The sequence below is a fragment of the Dicentrarchus labrax genome, unplaced genomic scaffold (genome assembly GCF_905237075.1).
Source record: "Dicentrarchus labrax unplaced genomic scaffold, dlabrax2021, whole genome shotgun sequence".
Taxonomy (NCBI): Eukaryota; Metazoa; Chordata; class Actinopteri; family Moronidae; genus Dicentrarchus; species Dicentrarchus labrax.
In genome coordinates, this window is record NW_026136720.1 from 15159020 (window position 1) to 15179762 (window position 20743).

Below are 20743 nucleotides of genomic sequence, written 5' to 3' on the forward strand. Positions count from 1 at the left end.
TAAATCACCCCTCTTTATACTCTTTCAATCTGCCATTTGCAGGAATATTTTTTATCTTTTTTTTACAATTTAATTAATCATGTAGTGGATATTTTCACTCTCATGTCTTTTCCTCATGCTGACACATAAGGCATGCAATGCCAAACATTTACAGATGAGGGCTCAGATCAAGATGTGACACTTTGAGGGGAGGCAGATGTTTAAAATAGAAACACTGTATGTGGTTATTGATAAGCTAATGACATGCCTAGACCATCGCTTGGACACTTACAGGCGTTTGACCAGTCTCTTTGGAATTCTGTTTATGTCAGACCAGGTGACTATCTGTGATCACATCCTGTGTTATTGATGAACCAATTTAAATCATGTGACATGTTCTCTTACCACATTTAAAGAGTTGGTGTTTCACATATTACATTTTAGTTCTATTATCGTGATTTTTAATAGTTCAGTAAATGTTATTTTGACTTGGAAATTTCTTGTTAAAGAGAAAGCCTGGCACAGATGAGCACAATGTCAACATAATTGCTGTTTTATGGAAAGGCCTCACGGAACTGCTTGTTTAATCAAGAGATAAGGAAGACAGAAAATACAGCATGACTTACATTTCTGAAAGGCATCAAATGCCCTTTGGCCATGTCTTGGTAAAAGAAATCTAAGTTGGCCCTTCTCCTGAACTTAGGAAAACTTAAAAAAAAAAGATTAAAATAGTCCTCCAAATGGCAGATTGAATGAGTATAAAGTAGGGTGATTTAGTTTGGCTGACATAGTAATGGTGAGACAGAGTGACCTGGTGGATATCTTGATGCACTGAGGAAATATAGTGCTACAAAGACAGAAGTACAATAGGCGGAAGTATCAAATATGAGGGTCTATGATGAATGTATACATTTACTTTAAGTTAGCTTTGGCTGTGATTGTCCAAGACACACCAACCAGGGTTTGTTAGAAAGGTCTGACTGTGCTGAATCCAGCAATGTATGATATGTAACTGTAGCAGGTATGGTCAGTCATCTACATTTAGAAGTGTATGACATCTGCCAACAACAACATGAAATGGGTTAATGGCATGTCTGCAGACGACAATCAGGAAACTAAAAGTACACTGCCATATGAGAGAAATTAACAGACAATTAGTTGAAATTGTATTGTTAATTTAACAGGTAAATACATCATTTTCTGGATGCAAAATAATCATTTTATACTAAAGTATGAACATATAACACTCATACCAGTGTTTCCTCTAGGATTTTTTTTAGCAGTGGGGGCAGGACTGTCCGAACAACAATAGCACAGATTGAGACAAATCTTTCCCTTTGACCATGTCCAGAGTGCATGTACACAGTAGATGAAGCAAACATCCCTTTGCTTGAATACTAGACAAGCAAAACCAGTACATCTGTGTCCTCACAATTGATGATAACACGAGAATGTGACCTTGCAAGATGTATTGCATGTAACACCAATCTTGTATCAGCCTCCTCCTGGTTACTGGTTACTCACCATTTTCAAAGCCTCCTGCCAAAATAATGGTCTTCTCTGTTGAGATTCTCTGAGGTCCTGTATCTACTATGTAGTTGCTGACAAAGCTACACAGGGTAGCCTTGTTCCCACTGCACTTCAGGTATTTTCTGTAGTGAGGAACAACTAACATATGTGTATGTAATAACATATGTAGGTCCCTTAACCTGAACTGTGCCTTTGCGTTTCCTTTTAAGGTCTTTTATTGATGACGAATGATCAGATCTGTCAAACCTTTCGTGTGCCAGCCTCAAATGACTTTTTCATGTTTTGGAAAGTTGCACAGTGTTTTCTATTTTCACGGTCCCTGTCAATGCTGGGACATTCTGTTGATTCTCATTTACATTCCAGACAAGCTTTCACACTAGATCTCTTCTGTCTGCTGCCATTGAGACTGCAGTCTTGGATTCTAGCATCTCAGGTTTGTGAAGTTTAGGTGGTTCTGGTCGCTTTGGAGGTTTGATGTACCTGTGATCAAAATTTAAATAAGAAGTTATTATCATATATAACATTCATCCAGCCTTATTATCAACCCAATAAACCATTACTGTTACTGGTGATAGGAAAAGGATATTCACTATAAATAATACGCACAATACAACATTTTAATCAAATCCGAACAAAAACACATTTACCTGTGTAGTTTTTCTCTATCCAAGTCACAGGTGTTTATAGCAGCTAGAGATCTTTGGGAAACCCTTGCAATGCTCTTCTCTGCTGTGAAAACATGGCCTCTTCAGTACACAACAGTTGCTATAGCAGTGGTTCCGAAAGTGGGGGGCGCGTATCCATTGCCGGGGTGTGTGGTACGGCTAAAGGGCTAAATGAAAGGAGGCATGCTTGGACACCGCTAGCAAAACATGGACAAGTTTTTGACTGGGCTCCCACCTAAACGTAAAGCAGAGGATGAACCGTCACCAGATGTGCTCCCTAAGCAAAGCATGGCAAAGACAAGAAAATATGATGAGACATATCTCGCCTTTGGCTTCACCTGTACAACGGTGGGTAATGAGGAGAGGCCACAGTGTGTTGTGTGTCTCAAAATACTAGCCTGTGACAGTCTGAAGCCAAACAAGCTAAGGCGCCACTTGGAGACAATACACCCAGAGCACAAAGACAATCCAGTTGACTTTTTCAGAAAAAAACTCATAAACTGCCGTGCTCAACAGTGTCGCTTTACTAAAGCTGCATCCGTGCCCGCAAATGCCCAAACTCGCTTCGTATAAAGTTGCCTAAAGAGTGGCACAATGTAAAAAGCCCCACACAATAGCTGAAGAATTAATACTTCCATGTGCTACGGAGATGGTTTCAACTATGCTTATTGACACAGCAGCCAGCAAGCTAAGGGCTATTCCTCTGTCCGACAATACCATCGCCAGGCGCATTTATGATATGTCAAAGGACATAGAGGAGCAGCTTAATGATAAGGTGCGTGACATCTGCTTTGCTCTGCAGATAGATGAAGCAACTGACAGTAACAAAGACTGTTTACTGATAACGTACGTCAGATTCATTGATGAAGATGATTTGAGGGAGGAATTGCTTTTCTGCAAAAAAGTTCTTGGCAGAGCCACTGCAGAAGAACTGTTTAAAATCATTGACACTTACTTGAAAGAGGCCAATCTGAAATGGGAGGACTGTGTGGGGATCTGCACAGACGGGGCTCAGGCTATGGCTGGGAAACGTGGAGGGCTGCAAGCACTCATCAAGCAAACAATTTTTCAGCAACCAAAGGGGGGCCCAACAGGGAAAGTTTGGGAATCACTGTGCTATAGCATGGGTTGCCTGCTTCCCATCCAGAGTGTTTTCGTTTTGGGCAAAGTTGTCAGTGGCTACATCTACAATCCCATGTTCAGACACATTGGAGAGACTATTAGAATGTAGACACTTTCTGCCCTTGACATCTGATCTGCTGCAACTGATGTGAGAAAGTGGCCCATTGCGCTGAGCTTCTTGATTAGTGTCTTGCTTCCAAACTATGATGAATCAGAATTGCAAGTCCCAGTGTTATTGGTTGAATGTGGCGACACTGTGCAATCAGACTGTAGCAGATTGTGATTACACAAATATTTTATTTTAAAGATGGTTCCTCAACACATATTTGGTGGTTTCTAAGTGCTCTTGATTTAACACATCAATTTACAAAGTCATACAGAAGGTTAGGCACATATTTGCTGCATAAGAGACGAGAGATCTGATCACTGCTAACATTTCTTAACATTTCTGCAGCCTTGTGTAAGATCTGGGTATCAGAAATACTGTCAAGTGTCTTTGAAAGTGTTGTCTCACAGTCATCATCCCTTTTCTTTTTGTCTTTTCCTCTCTGAGTTGGGCAGCTGCTCTCAATGCATGACCAATGGATAGATTCCCAGAGACTACACCAAGTCTGTTTTTCCAGAACGTTCAACAAATACCTAATCATTGTAATGCTGAAGGAGCCTTTATTTCAACTTCCAGGATTTGTACTTCTCATCTTGTTCATTTGCCTCATCTTGGGCCTCAGACATTGTCATCAGTATGTCAGTGTAGTTATTAGCTAAAGAGTTAAGAGTTGTTAATTCCATGTCTTTTGACATTAATGTTTTGTCAATTTGTTCAGTGAGCTCCATGAAGACCATTTCATACACAATGGTCTCTTTTTTAGCTTAATTTTTGCGCCAGGAAGCTGTTTCTAGCAAGAATGTAGTGGGAGAGACATCTCCTATGGTACTTTGCGTCATAGCAAAGAGATCTTGGTGCAAAAGTAATCGATGATGTATGACTTCATCTGATCTTTCTGATGCAGCATTAAGGACCTTGTCTCTGGTACTCTTGCCTGTATTGGTTGTAATAGGTGTCAGGAATTCTGGTCTGGTACTATCTTTACCACAAATTAAGCAATCCCTTCTCTCTCTTTGAGCAGAAGTAACTTGCTGTTCATTGATGTTAGTCTTACTGGAGTAGTTAGCCCTGCATAATACATGGCATAACACTTTTTTTTTGAAGGAGAGTATGTCATCTCTATGTGGTAACAGAGTTTTATGGACATTATCTCCTCTCTCTTTGGCAACATTTAGTATTCTTTGAAGGCCTTCTAACTTGGGATTCTTGACATAGGGGTCTGGTTTCCTGGAAAGATTTTCCAGTGGTTTGGTGCAGATAATACAGAGCTGTGGATCCAATGACTATGGGTCACTCTCCATCATCCTAGTACTGGTAATTGAGAAAAACAAATTTGAAATTTTTTTTATCTTCAGGCACATGAATAGATCCTTTATTAGCTTTCACAATTAAAAACTCTAACAGTAGAGTAGAAAACATTTCCCAACCCAGTGGTTCCAAACCTGGGTGCCAGAAGCCCCACTAGGGGACGCCCAAGCTTCACTAGGGGTCGCAAGACCTTCTTGATTTTGAGTGGTGTAAGAAAACTTTTTTTTAAATATACACAGTACATAGCTCTGCATTTAGTTTATTTTTCTAAAAAAAAATTACATAGATGTTTTTAAAGTTGATACCATTTAAAGTGTAAACTTTGAGCTGAACAAAAGCTATATTCACAGAGCCTTCACTCTCTGATAAAAGAGAGAGAGTTTGTGTCACTATCAATTAAAGGCAATAAAAGCCCTTCCCTCCTGCCAAAAAAAAAGAAAACAGCCAAAGAGCTGAGAGAACTAAGAGAAGAACAATTAATCTGTTCCTGTTAAAAATACATAATACAGACTACATATAATAATACAGAGTGAACTGTATAAAAATCATCTCTGATCAATATTGACAGAAAACCTTCTCAAAATTCATTCATTATTTTACATAAACTTCCTGCAGATATTGTGTTCACTGTTTAGGTTCATTGTACAGTTTATCAGTTGCTCCCCACTGTTATTGTTGAATATAAAATGAAATATACATAAAATATGTCAGGGGTCATCAGTTTACTAAATGAAGGTAAAAGGTTGGGAACTACTGCCCCAAGCCGTAGGAAATTAATGGTAAAACTATCACAAAATTGCAGTTATTATCACATTAAAACTGCATGAGTTTAATAATTAATTTAATGAGATTGGTTAGTGCTGTTCTACAGGTTATACTATGACTGTCCTGTTCTATTCATTATGGAGAATATCCTTCAGACAACAAATCAGTTTTGACTGGAAACACAACAGATAATTAATCACTACACTATGATCACTATGCTCAAATAATTCATACACTGTGCTAATTTTGCTAAAAACTAATTGTATTAGCTCATGTAAATTAGGCTATAGAGTTCAAAACATGAATGCAAATCTTGTGATAATCAAATTAAATTCAGTTAATTTAAAGATAGGTCCTCCCTCTCTTGCAGTTAAGATGAATCTGGGTTTTCAGGCCAATCTGAAGCTGATGTGTGAGCTGCATTTTCCCCAGGCTGACTGTTAGGTCTCACAATTTCCATTCTAGTCTCAGTTTGCTTTGGGACTCTCAGTCAGTTCTGTATTCTGGGGTTTTCCTCATCTGTGTTAAAGATAGGTACACAGTAATGGATCATAATATAAGGATGCTGGTAGATTTTTAAGCAGCTAAAATTAATCAGTCAATTTTGACTGACAACACAAAGTTAGCTGGCATCAAACGAATACAGCAGACGGATAATAAAAACATCTAAAACAGACTGGTAAAACAAAGGTAATTAACATGAAACTAACACAACAGAATGGTTAAATTAAGTATATTTCGCTGTTAGCTGAAGTCACAGGTATAGCCAGTTAGTAATATTCTTAAAAAAGCATGTCCTAGCGCAAATGAGCTAACAGCTAGCAGCTACAGTAGTAGTATATTTTCTTTTACGACATCACATTAAGACTTACTTTGGACATTTTAAAAATACATCTATAAAGATTGTGGTGTATGGACATGGGTCAAATTAGGATTTTATAGTTCCTTAAGTAGTTTATAGTTTATCAAATAGTTTATCCAATCACTCTCTACCAGGCAAGCTCAATCAATCACATGACTAGAATATTTAATACAATGACAATATATAGCTTTGTTGAAAATGGTGTGCTAATATTATTTCAAGGGGACTGACAACTTACACATAAGCTGAATAAAATAGGCTGTATTTGTTTGACTCAAGAAATGTATAAGTTAAATAATGTAATTTATTATGCCCACCTCTGCCTAACCCATTTCATGTTGTTGTTGGCACATGTCATACACTTCTAAATGTAGATGACTGACCATACCTGCTACAGTTACATATCATACATTGCTGGATTCAGCACAATCACAGGACGATCACTGCCAAAGCTAACTTAAAGTAAATGTATACATTCATCATAGACCCTCATATTTGATACTTCCGCCTATTGTACTTCTGTCTTTGTAGCACTATATTTCCTCAGTGCATCAAGATATCCACCAGGTCACTCTGTCTCACCATTACTATGTCAGCCAAACTAAATCACCCTACTTTATACTCATTCAATCTGCCATTTGGAGGACTATTTTAATCTTTTTTTTTTAAGTTTTCCTAAGTTCAGGAGAAGGGCCAACTTAGATTTCTTTTACCAAGACATGGCCAAAGGGCATTTGATGCCTTTCAGAAATGTTAGTCATGCTGTATTTTCTGTCTTCCTTATCTCTTGATTAAACAAGCAGTTCCGTGAGGCCTTTCCATGAAACAGCAATTATGTTGACATTGTGCTCATCTGTGCCAGGCTTTCTCTTTAACAAGAAATTTCCAAGTCAAAATAACATTTACTGAACTATTAAAAATCACGATAATAGAACTAAAATGTAATATGTGAAACACCAACTCTTTAAATGTGGTAAGAGAACATATCACATGATTTAAATTGGTTCATCAATAACACAGGATGTGATCACAGATAGTCACCTGGTCTGACATAAACAGAATTCCAAAGAGACTGGTCAAACTCCTGTAAGTGTCCAAGCGATGGTCTAGGCATGTCATTCGCTTATCAATAACCACATACAGTGTTTTTATTTTAAACATCTGCCTCCCCTCAAAGTGTCACATCTTGATCTGAGCCCTCATCTGTAAATGTTTGGCATTGCATGCCTTATGTGTCAGCATGAGGAAAAGACATGAGAGTGAAAATATCCACTACATGATTAATTAAATTGTAGAAAAAGATAAAAAATATTCCTGCAAATGGCAGATTGAAAGAGTATAAAGAGGGGTGATTTAGTTTTGCTGACATAGTAATGGTGAGACCGAGGACTCATTGCCTCGTACCAAAGGTCAAATGGGTTACATGTGATGTATCCATCAAAGTGACCTGGCCGCCCTAGTGGTCTAATGACACTGTAAGCATCCAGGGACCTGGGGGACCTAGTGGCTAGCTCACGCTATAAGCATGTGATACGACTGAACAGGGTGACCAGTGAGGCAATAAACTCCTGGTTGAATTCACCCTGAGCCCTGCTGATAGGGTCCAACTCGTTGTAAGAGCTACTAGCTAACTCAAACCCACCTGTCCTTTTTTTTACCTTTTAAAAATATAAGTCATGCTGTATTTTCTATGTCTTCCGTATCTCTTGATTAAACAAGCAGTTCCGTGAGGCCTTTCCATGAAACAATGATTATGTTGACATTGCGCTCATCTGTGCCAGGCTTTCACTTTAACAAGAAATTTCCAAGTCAAAATAACATTTACTGAACTATTAAAAATCTTGACAATACCACTAAAATGTAATATGTAAAATACCAACTCTTGTGTTTATATAATATTAGTAATACTTAAAAAAAGCAAGATAATAAAGATAAAATAAAGGTAAAGTTTGACAGAGTCTGCAAATATATATATGTGCCTGAGTAAACAGGAAAATTAAATGAGGCAGGCAGACACCTGGCTTCTTATTCATCATCATAACACTCAATTAAAACTTCGTAGACCCCATTCCCACATCTTTTAAAAAAAACAATTTTAAGCTTTTTTGATGAAGATTTACTGGACATTGTAAACTATTCGCTTCAGTTAGTAAGACTTACCTTTTTTAGTCTGGCTTTTAATTTATTTTTATTAACTTGTTTATTTGTTAATCTATTTATGTTTTTATTATTATTATTTATCTGTTTTATCCCCTTTTTCAATTGATACATTTTAATATTTTTTTCTTTTTATTGCTGTTTACTTTGTGTAAATGTATTTATTTATTTTATGTTAATCAGTTTTATTACTTTGTTTAGGTATTTGTACACGTGAATCAGTTTTATTTTGTATTTCTATTCTTAGTTTTCATCTTTTCATAATTCTGCCTCCAGTGTTTCCTCACTGCAACTTCATGATATAGCATTTCTTTAGTTAGTGTTTTAATTTAGTGTTTCATTGTTAACAAAAAACATTCATTATTCTATGGGTGATGGCAGAAAAAAACTTTGGGAAAAGTTGGATAATATGAAACAAATGATTCCAAGTTCCCTTATTTATTTAAGGCTGTACCTTGCTAGCCTCCCTCTTAGTAAAGATTACCCTTGGATGCTCTTGTCCCCCCTTTCTTGCAGTTAAGATGATTCTGGGTTTTCAGGCCAATCTGAAGCTGATGTGTGAGCTGCATTTTCCCCAGGCTGACAGGTAGGTCTCACAATTTCCATTCTAGTCTCTGTTTGCTTTGGGACTCTCAGTCAGTTCTGTATTCTGGGAGTTTCCTCATCTGTGTCTATCAAATCACTGTTCTGAGACAGCTCCCTCTGGTTCTGCCAGTGTCTGGGGACACCCTGTAGACACAGCCTCATTATCACTTAAGGGATAGGACAGCATCCAGGTCCTTTGGGTTTATCGTCACTCGCTTTGCAGAGACCAGCCCTTAATGTTATCTTAAAAAGATTTCCATTTACACTGCAGGCTGTTAAGCATTTCCTCCACACTTCTCTAAAAAGCAGCTGGAGCATTAGAGGCCGAATGGTATCCTCATCCATTCATATAAGCCCCATGTTGTGATGAATGCTGTCATGTGATTAGACCCTTCAGTGATGTAGCCCTGGTGGTAGGTCTTCAATTTTGATTTGAGTAATCTGTAGTCGATACAAAGTCTGAATGCCCCATCTTTATTTCTACCACAGACCACAGGAGCAGCAAATGGTAATTTTGACTTTACTATCCATTCCTTAACGGAAATATTCATCCTTAAAGTCTTAAAGTGATTTCTCTCTAAACACATTAAACGTGTCATAAAATAGTTATTGAAAACATTATAAAAGAATGTGAACCATGTGGTACTGAATTGTGGAGTGTGACCGTTTATCTCTTTTCACCGGTTTTGGGTTCAGGATTTTTTGGGCGGGGTTAAAAGTATGCCAAGTATGGCTCCAAGGTGCACTGGAGCCACCAACGCTTTAGCAAATGTACTGCGCACGGTGTAAAGTTATTACAACTGTTTCGTTAAAACCATTTCTTTACCGTGTTTTATCATTAGCCGCAGCCTTTGCTAGCTAGCTAAGGTATACTGTCAACATCTCGCAAATGCAACTTAACTTTACAACATTGTAAGGAGCTGCAACCTACTAACTGGATTTTATGCTAGTCAGTAATACATATTGCTAACTAGCAGCTTCCTAACTACCTAATAGGAGAAAAACTTTACCATTTTGTAGCAGACTGAGGAACAAAGTTGCTCCACGGGAAGGTCAGTGTCCTCTGACTCTGGGTCAGATTCTGGCTCTGGTGGCTCAAACATGTTAAATACAATGAAGCTGTTAGCATCCATTTTCGCGCTGTTCTAGTTACAGTATTTGACAGTTGAGAGCAGCTTCAACCCCCGTCGACATGTACAGCCTGTCAAGATCCCTAAAAACACCCAGCGTATCTCCCGTTTCCAGATGGAAATATTTGTTCACAGTTTTGATTTCCATCAACACAGGCCGGAGGAAGTGCATGTACAGACTGTTTGATTTGTCACTGTACATCTCATTCAAAAGCCTGGCTGCATAGCAGTGTTCGGCACTTGAAACCAAACTGAAGTGCAGCTTGAGGGCATCTTCCAACGGGTTGAGCTGGGGGATATGAATTTCAGAGGACAGACACCTTCATTGATGGCCTTGTAGACACTGTTATAGTCACTCTGGCGTTTTGCTGAGTGTGTGAACCGGTTGTAGGTTTCTCTTATCATATATTCCAGATTGCTTGGAAGAAGTTGCATTGCTTTATGAGCCACTATATCCAGTGAGTGGCAAACGCAGCAAATAAGCTGCAAACTAGGCTGCTTCTGTTGAAAAAAAAACTTGCCAAATGTGGACAAAAGCAGCCCAAATTTTATTCACTTGCCCAATGTATTTTTTTCCCACCTGACGTAAACAAAAGTCGCCCAATTGGGCTGCTGTCACTTACTCTGCAGCTGCGGAGTAGCATAAGAATCTCTGGGCTCACGAGTGCCCCCTACCATGAGGCAAGAGAACTGCCTGCTTCACCTAGTGCCTCTTCACTGCCGTTGTAAGATCGCTGAGCAAACGAAACAGGTTACACACACATATATTATATACACCAGCTAAACTATGGAAAGTCAGGGGGGCATATATTAAAAGTGTTTGAAACATTTGATTGGCGACATACAGACAGACAGTAACACACTCTCATTGCATGGCAGAGCACATTTTGTGATGGATTGCGCAATCCAAGGTGAGGCACAGCTTGCTGCTGCCTCACTGTGCGTCTCTTCCCCGTATCTGAACAGGAAATGCAAAAATTCAGTGATTTTTAATAAAAAACAATCAAAATTGTTTAAGTTAAATGGAAAATGAGTTCATAGTTAAAACCATTTGATAAATATAACCATTTAATTTATTTGTTTATTGTTTAATTTTTTCCATGATGACAGTGCCTCCCCTGCCTCTCCTGACCACACGTCACATTAGGCCCTTGACATTTGACATAAGCACCAGGGCGGATGATTGGACCGACCTTCACCATAGTATATTCCTCAGGTCTCTGGGTCAGCACAAAGCTCACTATAGCCTCAGCTTTAACACTGTCAATTTCTGTGGCCCCCAGCGCGGAGGTTGGCAAGGATAGGTAAGGATTTGGGTCTACATATTATGGAGACAGGCTACACAACTTTGAGTAGTCTGCATGGTCAGCTGCCATCAGACGATCAACTCCTCCCAATTTCACAAATTTCTTGACTCTCTTTAATCTTCCTCTCACTCACTCATGGACACAACCAAAGGCCTTCCTCTTCTACAAACTGGCTTTGGTTCCACCACCCTCAGCCAGCGTTGCCAAAGAGTGTTTTCTCATCAGTTTTTCTTTAAAGATGAACATATTAGGGGTTTCTGGCCATATTTTTAATCATATTTGTCAAGATAAAACTACGTGTTAGCAACCACTAATGCTCCCAGGACAAAGGCTAGAAATGTATACATTATGTAGTAAATACAAACAATGTTTGGCTCTTTTACATTTTAGAAGTAGGCCTTCAACAAGAAAAATATATCTTATAATTTATATATTATCCTCACTACCAACAATGCATAAAACAAACCCAAGAAAAAGCCGACAAGAACATGATGATGATCAGTAAATTTTTATTGACACTGAAGACATTCAAATTAGCAGAGGGTTCAGATGTTGGACAAAGATAGTTTTGATATTGTTTACACTCTTTTATTTATATAAATTATCTTTTTATTATATATATTCATAGCATTAATACAATATACTGTATATCTGAAGCCATTCTTGTGTCTTTTATCTCTCAAGTCATTTGCAGTAAAAGGAAGAGAAACACCCTCCAAGAATTAAAACACCATATCATATAGATTGCATAAAGGAACGTCTCCAAAAGCTACAAGAGACACCATGACACAAATGTGTGCTGTCATTATGGGGCACTATGCACACCTGCCTCCCTGACAGTAAATAAGGAAGTTATGACAGTCAGAGTTAAAAAGAGCCAATTTGCAGAGGTGTAGGGAGTTTCAGACCACAACATCTCTGCTGTTTGAAAGGTTTAACTTATTGGCTCGTATTTTGTGGCTGCTAAATACACAAAGGTGTGTCTTTGGTGGTCTTCACATACTGAGTCTGGATTCTCTAGTAGATTTTGGAGAGGAATTGATCAAGTTTATAAAGGTATATTAGTCAGATTTTGACTTTCCAGATGTTTACTTTACACTGTGGTGTCGATAGGACATTCAGCGACATGGCAACCGCACTTGTCAACTGAAATGTAGGTGTGCATCTTTGTGCTGCCATCAGGGCAGGACATCTCCACCTCCTTCTTACTGGTGGCCATTTCTTGACAGCATGTGCACGAATGCATCAAACTGTTGCTCTCAGCAGAGTACCTGTGAATAGAGACAGGATCAGTGTCAGTAATCTTCTGTTCAATGTCAACATTTATCTTAAAAACTGCTCTTCAGGTGGTTTTAGCATCAGAAACTCACATAGATGAAGACGCTCCACAGGATCCCTCACAGGCTGTGATTTCCACCATTACAACTGACCTGCAGTTGTTTGTATACAGATAGGTGGTGTTCTTCTTCATCTGACAGCTGTGGCGAGGAGTACCTGTGAACGACACATAAACACATTTTTCATGTTGCTCTAAAAACGACACACATTATTATTTCTGAAGGAAAATAAAATTACAAATGTATTCATGTATACAAATAAAATGTATACATCATTAGAGGTTTTCAAATAGACACAAATTTGGTGCTGAAACGATTCATAATGATTTATCGATTGGTTGACAGAAAATTAATCATCAACAATTTTGATAGTCAATGGCTCCAGATTCTGAAATGTGTGGCTCTCCTTCTTTTCTGTTGTTTTATATCACTGATAATGGAATATGGTCTCACAAAAGAAGACAGTTTGAAAACATCATCTCAGGCTCTGGAAATTATGATTTTATTTTATTTGACCTGATGAAGGTTGTAAAGACCAAACTGTTGTGTAAATATAATAAAATGTTTAGTCAGCAGAAAGCAAGGTCCGTGTTCCTTGTTATTTTGAAGTTCCTCCGAAGCACCTGTCACACATTCAGGTGTGCAGAGATTGTTTCTATATAATTTCATTTTTTTGACATTTCACAGACTAAATGATTCCTGCATGCCTAAATCTTTTTTACTTTAAAAACTTTACAAAGGGCTCACTTGTAAGTTAAAGCAGTGAGTGTGGGACTTTTACACGTAAATTAAAGGCTATTACATTCAAGCCCTTGCCAAACGAGGTCACACACTGCTAGAGCTGAAATAGGGTACAACCATAGCGAAGGAGTAGACTACAACAATGAGGAGTATGGCTGAAAACCTAAGAAGTTCTTGATGCTCTAGATAAAAAAGAAACTCTGCAATCAGAGGAGGGATTACAGTCAAGAAATAAAGTGATCCAACATCGATAACCATCAGTGGAAATGGACATATCTCCTTGCTGGGGATAATAATTAATTATAAGCAGGTGTGGACAGTTTGTGTGTAATTACTCTCACTGCCTGAAGGGGGAGACAAACAATTCGCACTGCAGGTTGACATCTTTTAAATTATGAAACTGTTACTTTTAAAGCTTGTGGTTGTGTGAGAGGGTCTATATTTATGTGTAAATAAATTTTCAGAAAATATTATATAATGTGTAATTTGAGTAATTTATTATATAGACTCGTACTTACAAGTTTTGCAACAACCGTTAATGTCACTTTGTTCCGTTCCCTGTAATAGAGATACAATATATGGATTGTAACAGAAACAACACTGACAGTATGAATGAAGTATTTATGTATTTCAGCACATTTGGTGTATTTACGTCCCTTATATTTCTACAACTAAATACATTAAGTCATCTATCTGAAAGATGTGAAACTGTTACAGTTTGTAAGATTGAATCAGTTGAGTTATTAACAAATATATTTCTCTGCCAGACAAAAGAATGTAATCTCCATTTCAGGACTAGCTTATACTCACAGGAACGCAGTTCTCTGGATCAAATGCAGGACATGTTGTTTGGTTTTTAGAGATTATAAACTCGTCCTTCACCTTTTCGCAATCATACTTGGTACAGTTATCATTTGGTGGTGACCAAGACTGAGAAGGCTGTCAGAAGTGTAGGAGAGGTCAATTAGTGAACATAAACCATTCTGACTGATAAGACAATTTAAGGTTAAAGACCATTACGCCGTACTTACTTTAATAATGATCTGGGAGTTGAAACCTGGGACGTCCAAAAAGCAGCTTGTCTTTATACATGATCCACAACATTGTCCAGGTTGCTTTTCATACACATAGCCCTGAAAAAATGCACAAATCAATATGGTCTTCAACTTCTATCACTTAGGTTTATATATAATAAGCAATTAGTAGTATTTACAGAACACTTTCATCCTTTAGGATAGATCATTCAAATTAAAAAGACATTGTTTTACATTCATGTGGTATCTAGACATTTGAATGTGCAAAGGTTTAAGATAGCCATCTCTAAGATTTCTGCTGGAACCCAAACTGAGGGCAATAAAGAAGAACAAGAAAAGAGCCTTTTCTTTAAGATTTCTGGTTAGCACACCGCTAACGAGAGTAAACAAGCTTAAGTTAGCGTCTGTGACTAAACACAAAACCTCCCAGCTGACTTCATAAGGAGGCGCAACACGTTAGCATTGAGCTCCTAACTTTTAACTCAGTACCAGTAACCTATTGTTACTCATAAAAACTTTTATTATGATTTTGGTGGCTGAAGAGATGCAAACCTATTATTGTGTGCATATAAATAACTTAATAGACTATGAATCAGCAACTGTTACCAGATCAGCATTTCTGAAAGTAAAGCTTACGAGTAAGTGACCCTTGATTAAACATTGTTGTTTTGTTAAACATTTTTGTACAATATAAAACTTTAAAGGCCTGAAATTAAAATGATTGATTAAAAATACTATACTACATACTACAATACTCTTAATATTTAAATGCAAAAGTACCTCTGCACACTGTTTGTCACACTGCTCCAGATGACACTCATGGGCTTTCAATTTGCTGGTGGGATCCTGAGCTTCAGTGCAGCTGCATGATTCACACAGGCTTTTGGAGAAATTCATACCAGGCTGTAAACAATAAAACGTAAAGTCTGAGACAGTTTCATATGAATGCCAACAAAACATATGTCACTCAACTATATTTAACTTCAATATTATTCCTATAATATTTGTTTGTCGTATACTTAAAACAGCAACAAAGAGATTTCATTTTGTGTTGATTCTGGTGGCTCCTGTGGTCAAAAGCTGTGGTGTTTCCACTGAATCGTTTAATTGATTTCGAGGGGAATCCGACAGAGTCTGACCCGGTGGCAGACATTAAAAATAACTGCATAGAAGTAGCAAATCTTCTCACTGATGGTCTTGTGTGTTTATTCAGGTCATATAAAGGCATCAGTATTACATTGAGACTGCTTTATAATCAGTTTTAAAAAAAAAGATTGCAGAGTTTTAGTAACACTTGAACAAGCAAGTATACTCTTAATAGAGCACATTTAAAATATATAAAGTATATTACTCCTTACCTTGTACTCAGTATCATTGAAGACACAGACGTCTTTGGGCACTAGATAAAATGTTAACAAGTATAATCAGATTAAAGGCTTATGCTTAGTTTAGTTTTAGGTGTTTCACACAGCAATACTATAAGTAAATGTAACTGAAAGCTATATGCTTACCACAAAGGTAAGAGGGACAGCAACTGTCATTTGACATGTGGATCTCCAACTTAAATCCCAGTTTGCACTCTGTTACCAACGAACAACGACTCCTATCACATTCTGTTGGTCAAAAGGTGAGACATTTCCAGAGTTGGTGAGTATAACAGATTACTAAATACTACTAAATTATAAAATTCGAAAAGAGGATTTATTACATTATTTTTTTAATCTATTATATTTATATTTATAGACAGCAGCAGACACTGCTATGTTTAATCATAAAGTATATATATTAAAAGTGTCTTTTAGGCCAGTAATTTCATATAAAAATTCAGATATTTACAAAAATAACAAAACTAACAACAATAATTGAAAGTATTATGTTTACATTTACAATTCATCATACCTTTGCTGTGTATTATGTTGTTTTTAAGAGAAACTTTTTAATCCTTCTTTAATATAAGTGTGCATATCTGTAACCATTGTCAATCATGAATGCATATAGTATTTGTACATGATTAGAAAATCCTTATACAGAAGATAAAAGAAGATATTACACAACTGTTTTCACACACTGAGTATTACTCCCCATGATGAGTAAACTGATGTGTAAATGTGTGTAAAATTGTGAAAGAGATCATACCTTTTCCTATTAAAACATCATAAATGTGTCAGCATAATGAATCACTCACCACATGTCAGTTTCTCACAGCAGTCCACTGTGCGGTTCACCAACACCTCACCTTCCTCGGTACAGGTTATTGGTTCTTGAGTGGGACATGAGAGAGGCTCACACTGAACACTCAGAGTGTCCTCATCACAAACACACTGCTGACAACCACTCTGCCAAGTCTCACCAAGCTGTTTGAGTGGTGGAACAGAGTTAATGTTGTAACAGCAATGAACACACTCTCAATAATGATCATGTATTGTAGCATTTACCTGTTTAGGTTGGCCATCAGGTCCAGTGCAACCTTAAACAATAAAAACAATCAATTTACCTCTACATTAATTCACAACAAAATGATTTGTCTTCACAACCGAAAATGCTCTTACAGGAGGAGACACAGATGTCAGATTTTGGATTGAACAAAGTCATCCCGTCTGGACAGAAACATCCCTCCAAGAATCCATTACAATCTTGGTTCTGGTTGCCATTTTCTCTCTGGCATTGTAGTACATTCTCATTGTATCTAAATATGAAGACAGTTGTTGGTGAAAAACACACATAATAAGAAATTACACACATCATTACATATAATGTTGTTGTGCTAGCTGCATGGCTCTAAATATAGCAATGTTGGTCTGTTGGTCCTCCACTTTGGTCCAGGCTGAAATATCTAAACAACTATGTGATTGAGTCCATGAGATTTTGTACAGATGTTGAGAGAATTAATGACTTTGGTGCTCCCCTGACTTTCCCTGTAGAGGTTGACATTCATGGTTTTGAGTGACATGTTGCAAACAACTGTCAGATGGATTGGAAAACTATTTGGTACAGAAGTGTGCTCCCCTCGGGATCAATTGTAATGACGTCGCTGGTCCCTTCACTTTTTATCTTGTGCCATCATCAAGTCAAATTTTGAAATTGCCCAATACTGCAGATACCAAAATACCTGCAAAACTAATGACCATTTACCATTTACCTTGCATTGCAGGTTGGTACAACAGTTGGCCCACAAGGCTTGTAGACTTTATTTTCTGGACATTTATAGTCTACAACAAGAGAAAGTGGATTTAAACGCCGAAATGATGAAAAAAGGATATCTGAAAATAACATTGTTTACTTTTGACTAAAACAAAACCCTCCTACCGCACTGTCCGTTTGTAGCATTCCTCCAGGCTACACAGACAGACACTTCAGCACACAGCATGGCGTACATCTCCATACTGGAACAACCAACACTGGAATTTGTGTGGCAAACATCAAATTTACAGGCCTCATAAAATGGATTTGGTGGGATTACTTTGTGGCATTCCTCAAACACCCTTAATGCACAAATAAAAGGAAAGTAGGCTGTTAATCCAAGTGATACTCCAGAATGAATTGACAGTATGTGTTCATGTTTATACAGTAAATTCTTACTTGCTGATCAAAATTTCACAAGTAACAGGATCGCAGGGTTGTGGTTTTGATGTTGGTTGTGGTGGAGGAGGCGGCTTCTCACAATATGGTTTTTTCTTATCTGGTACATGCCATTCATGTCCCATCTCAGAGCATGAAGGATGAATCTGGCCATTTGGCAATCTACAGTCGTTTTTCCTGTTATTGTCACAGGTACCTTGAGAAAGTAAAGAAAACATTGCCACATTTAGTAAATCCATTTGCACTTTACTAATAAATCTAACACTGTTTATATCGTCCCATCTATGAATGTAACATTGAGCTTCATTTGCTATTCAAAATGTTTATTCCAACAGCAAATCAAGGATCATCTTACCACACTGTCCCTCTGTGTTGTTGTGGAAAAGGGAAAATGGCAGTTCAACACTGAATAAAAGCCCTTTGAATGTCACAACTGCTTCAATTGCCGGGATTCTCAAACGGAGTTCAATTCCTGTACTTGTAATGATTATGCCATCTTTAGAGTAGGTTGGGGAAACCAGCTTGCCGTTGACGTACACCTAAATCATTGTTTACATGAAACATTTTTAATCATCATTATCATTGCATATAATTTAAATATACTCAAGTTAAGACAGTTTGTTGAGGAAAAACTTACCATGGTCTTGGTCTTCGGGATTCTCTGTATTGTAAGAATGACTTCATAGTTTTTGTAATACACAATCAGGGCTTTTGCGCACGTAACAGTTCCAGAGGCATCACAGTTTTCGTTGTCGATAAGAATCGTTAAATTGTGTTCAGGAATGATCTCTTTGACCAAAACATATGTGCAGTTTTTCTGGAAGCTGTAGTACTGGCCATCAAATGTCTGATAATGAGGATCTCCCCAGCCAGCACAAACACCTGCAAATATTAGATTGAAGTTACACTGAGTGATAAATCAAAGAAAACTGCATATATTGTAAGTTTTAAGATGTTGCTTGAATATGAAATTTTACAATGCTTATATTTGTTTTTTTTAAACTTACATCGGCACTCGTAGTGGAAACAACAGCCGGCTTCATCATAAACCCGAACTGGTGGGTACCCATTTTCACACGTAGGAATGGTGACTGATTTACATGGCACATGCTCTTTTATTACTCTTTGATTGTCACAGGTGTCTGTGGTGCAGTTGTCTGAACTCCACGACTCACCATGCTGTAAAGGCCAGAGTAGTACTTTTAGCATTCTACTACCAGTAAAATAAGTATTATGTTTGAGCCTGCATATGCACAACATATACATCAATAATTTATACAATTCAGGAAGCAAGGACAGATATAGGTATAGATTATAAGATAAATCTATACAGATATAAATTGAAATACAGTGTGAATGTGTTTTTATATATATAGTTTTGATAAAGCTAATTATCCATATAAATGGGAACCCTAATTAAATTGTATTAAATTTAACAGCCTTTGACCTTTGTTCCGACATTGTGCAACTGCTGGGAAAAGATATTTGACGATATAAGGGATTTAAATGTCATGGTACACTAGAATTTTTCCAGGAAAGAAACTGAGGTGCGAAAGTCAACAAACAGATATTATAGTAGAGAGGTATTACAAATGAGTCAGTGATTGCATGTTGAATAGGGATGAAAACTGATCAGATTTTTTTGATACCAAATCCATTATCTATTCTGCTTATTGGTCGGATTCTTTGTAGATTCCCTTATTGATTCCTGATCAAATTTCTGGAAAATGTAGGCATACACGGGTTTTCAGCATCATCTGTTATCTTTGAGCCTGAACAACAAGTACATTTATAGAAGTTTGAGTTTCTTTGTGTAGCTTTTGCAATGCATTACTGTCAGAATAAAAGGCTGGTATTGATTAAAGGAACTGATAAGATTGGTGGCATATAATTCTGTTGGATTGGACAATTTGCAAACAGTTCTCAACTGGTCAGGTTCATTTTCACATATATTACTGATATTTTATATCTGATATAACTCAAAAGAACAATGAGAGTAACAGGATACGGATTAAAAGCTCATTCCCTAAGGAAATGAAATACCTTGTTTTAGGCTTTGTTGGAATAGAGACCCTGAAACGAAGCCAGTTTAGATAAAACTTTGCAGTTCTGACTGAATTTGGGGTCAGTACATGATAACAGAGTTTTTATTTTAAGATGTTTTTTTTTATACAAGTTTACGTTTATGCAACAAAAGTCAAATACCTTTCTTGGTGGCTTGAGATATAAACAGTCACTGGAAGGTTGTTTGGTTGTTGAGCCAATTTGTGTTGTGGTGCTTGGTGTGGTAGTTGTAGGAGTAGTAGAGTGGCATGGTCTACCAAGCTTCTCAACAGTGCATGTCACACTGCAATATGCAGTGAAACACCAGCCTGCTCCATCAGTTTTATTGTACATGAAGCTACCTATATGAGAATAAAACCAAGGCAGTTAGATCAAAATGATTAGTGATACAAGACAAAATCAAGGGTTACAGCTGTCTTTAAAATGCAACTTTGTGATTACTACATGAATGTTTTCTAAATCAATACTTAAA

The 20743-nt window shown here is 37.4% G+C and overlaps 1 protein-coding gene across 1 annotated transcript in view; it reads right to left on the minus strand.

Moving 5' to 3' along the window:
• Positions 1 to 12008: 12008 nt before the first annotated feature.
• Positions 12009 to 20743, minus strand: part of LOC127352358 (mucin-2) — a 28874-nt gene continuing 20139 nt past the window's right edge. Inside the window, exons 33-50 of the mRNA XM_051380641.1 lie at positions 20413 to 20612; positions 19215 to 19386; positions 18845 to 19089; positions 18563 to 18746; positions 18208 to 18403; positions 17935 to 18110; positions 17768 to 17837; positions 17178 to 17314; positions 17064 to 17095; positions 16814 to 16982; positions 16140 to 16241; positions 15987 to 16027; positions 15409 to 15531; positions 14626 to 14727; positions 14405 to 14533; positions 14113 to 14152; positions 12887 to 13010; positions 12009 to 12787 (exon numbers count right to left, since the gene is read on the minus strand). Coding sequence (XP_051236601.1) covers positions 12610 to 12787; positions 12887 to 13010; positions 14113 to 14152; positions 14405 to 14533; positions 14626 to 14727; positions 15409 to 15531; positions 15987 to 16027; positions 16140 to 16241; positions 16814 to 16982; positions 17064 to 17095; positions 17178 to 17314; positions 17768 to 17837; positions 17935 to 18110; positions 18208 to 18403; positions 18563 to 18746; positions 18845 to 19089; positions 19215 to 19386; positions 20413 to 20612 — 2420 coding nt within the window. The 3' untranslated portion in view covers positions 12009 to 12609. The remainder of the gene's footprint in view (positions 12788 to 12886; positions 13011 to 14112; positions 14153 to 14404; positions 14534 to 14625; positions 14728 to 15408; positions 15532 to 15986; positions 16028 to 16139; positions 16242 to 16813; positions 16983 to 17063; positions 17096 to 17177; positions 17315 to 17767; positions 17838 to 17934; positions 18111 to 18207; positions 18404 to 18562; positions 18747 to 18844; positions 19090 to 19214; positions 19387 to 20412; positions 20613 to 20743) is intronic.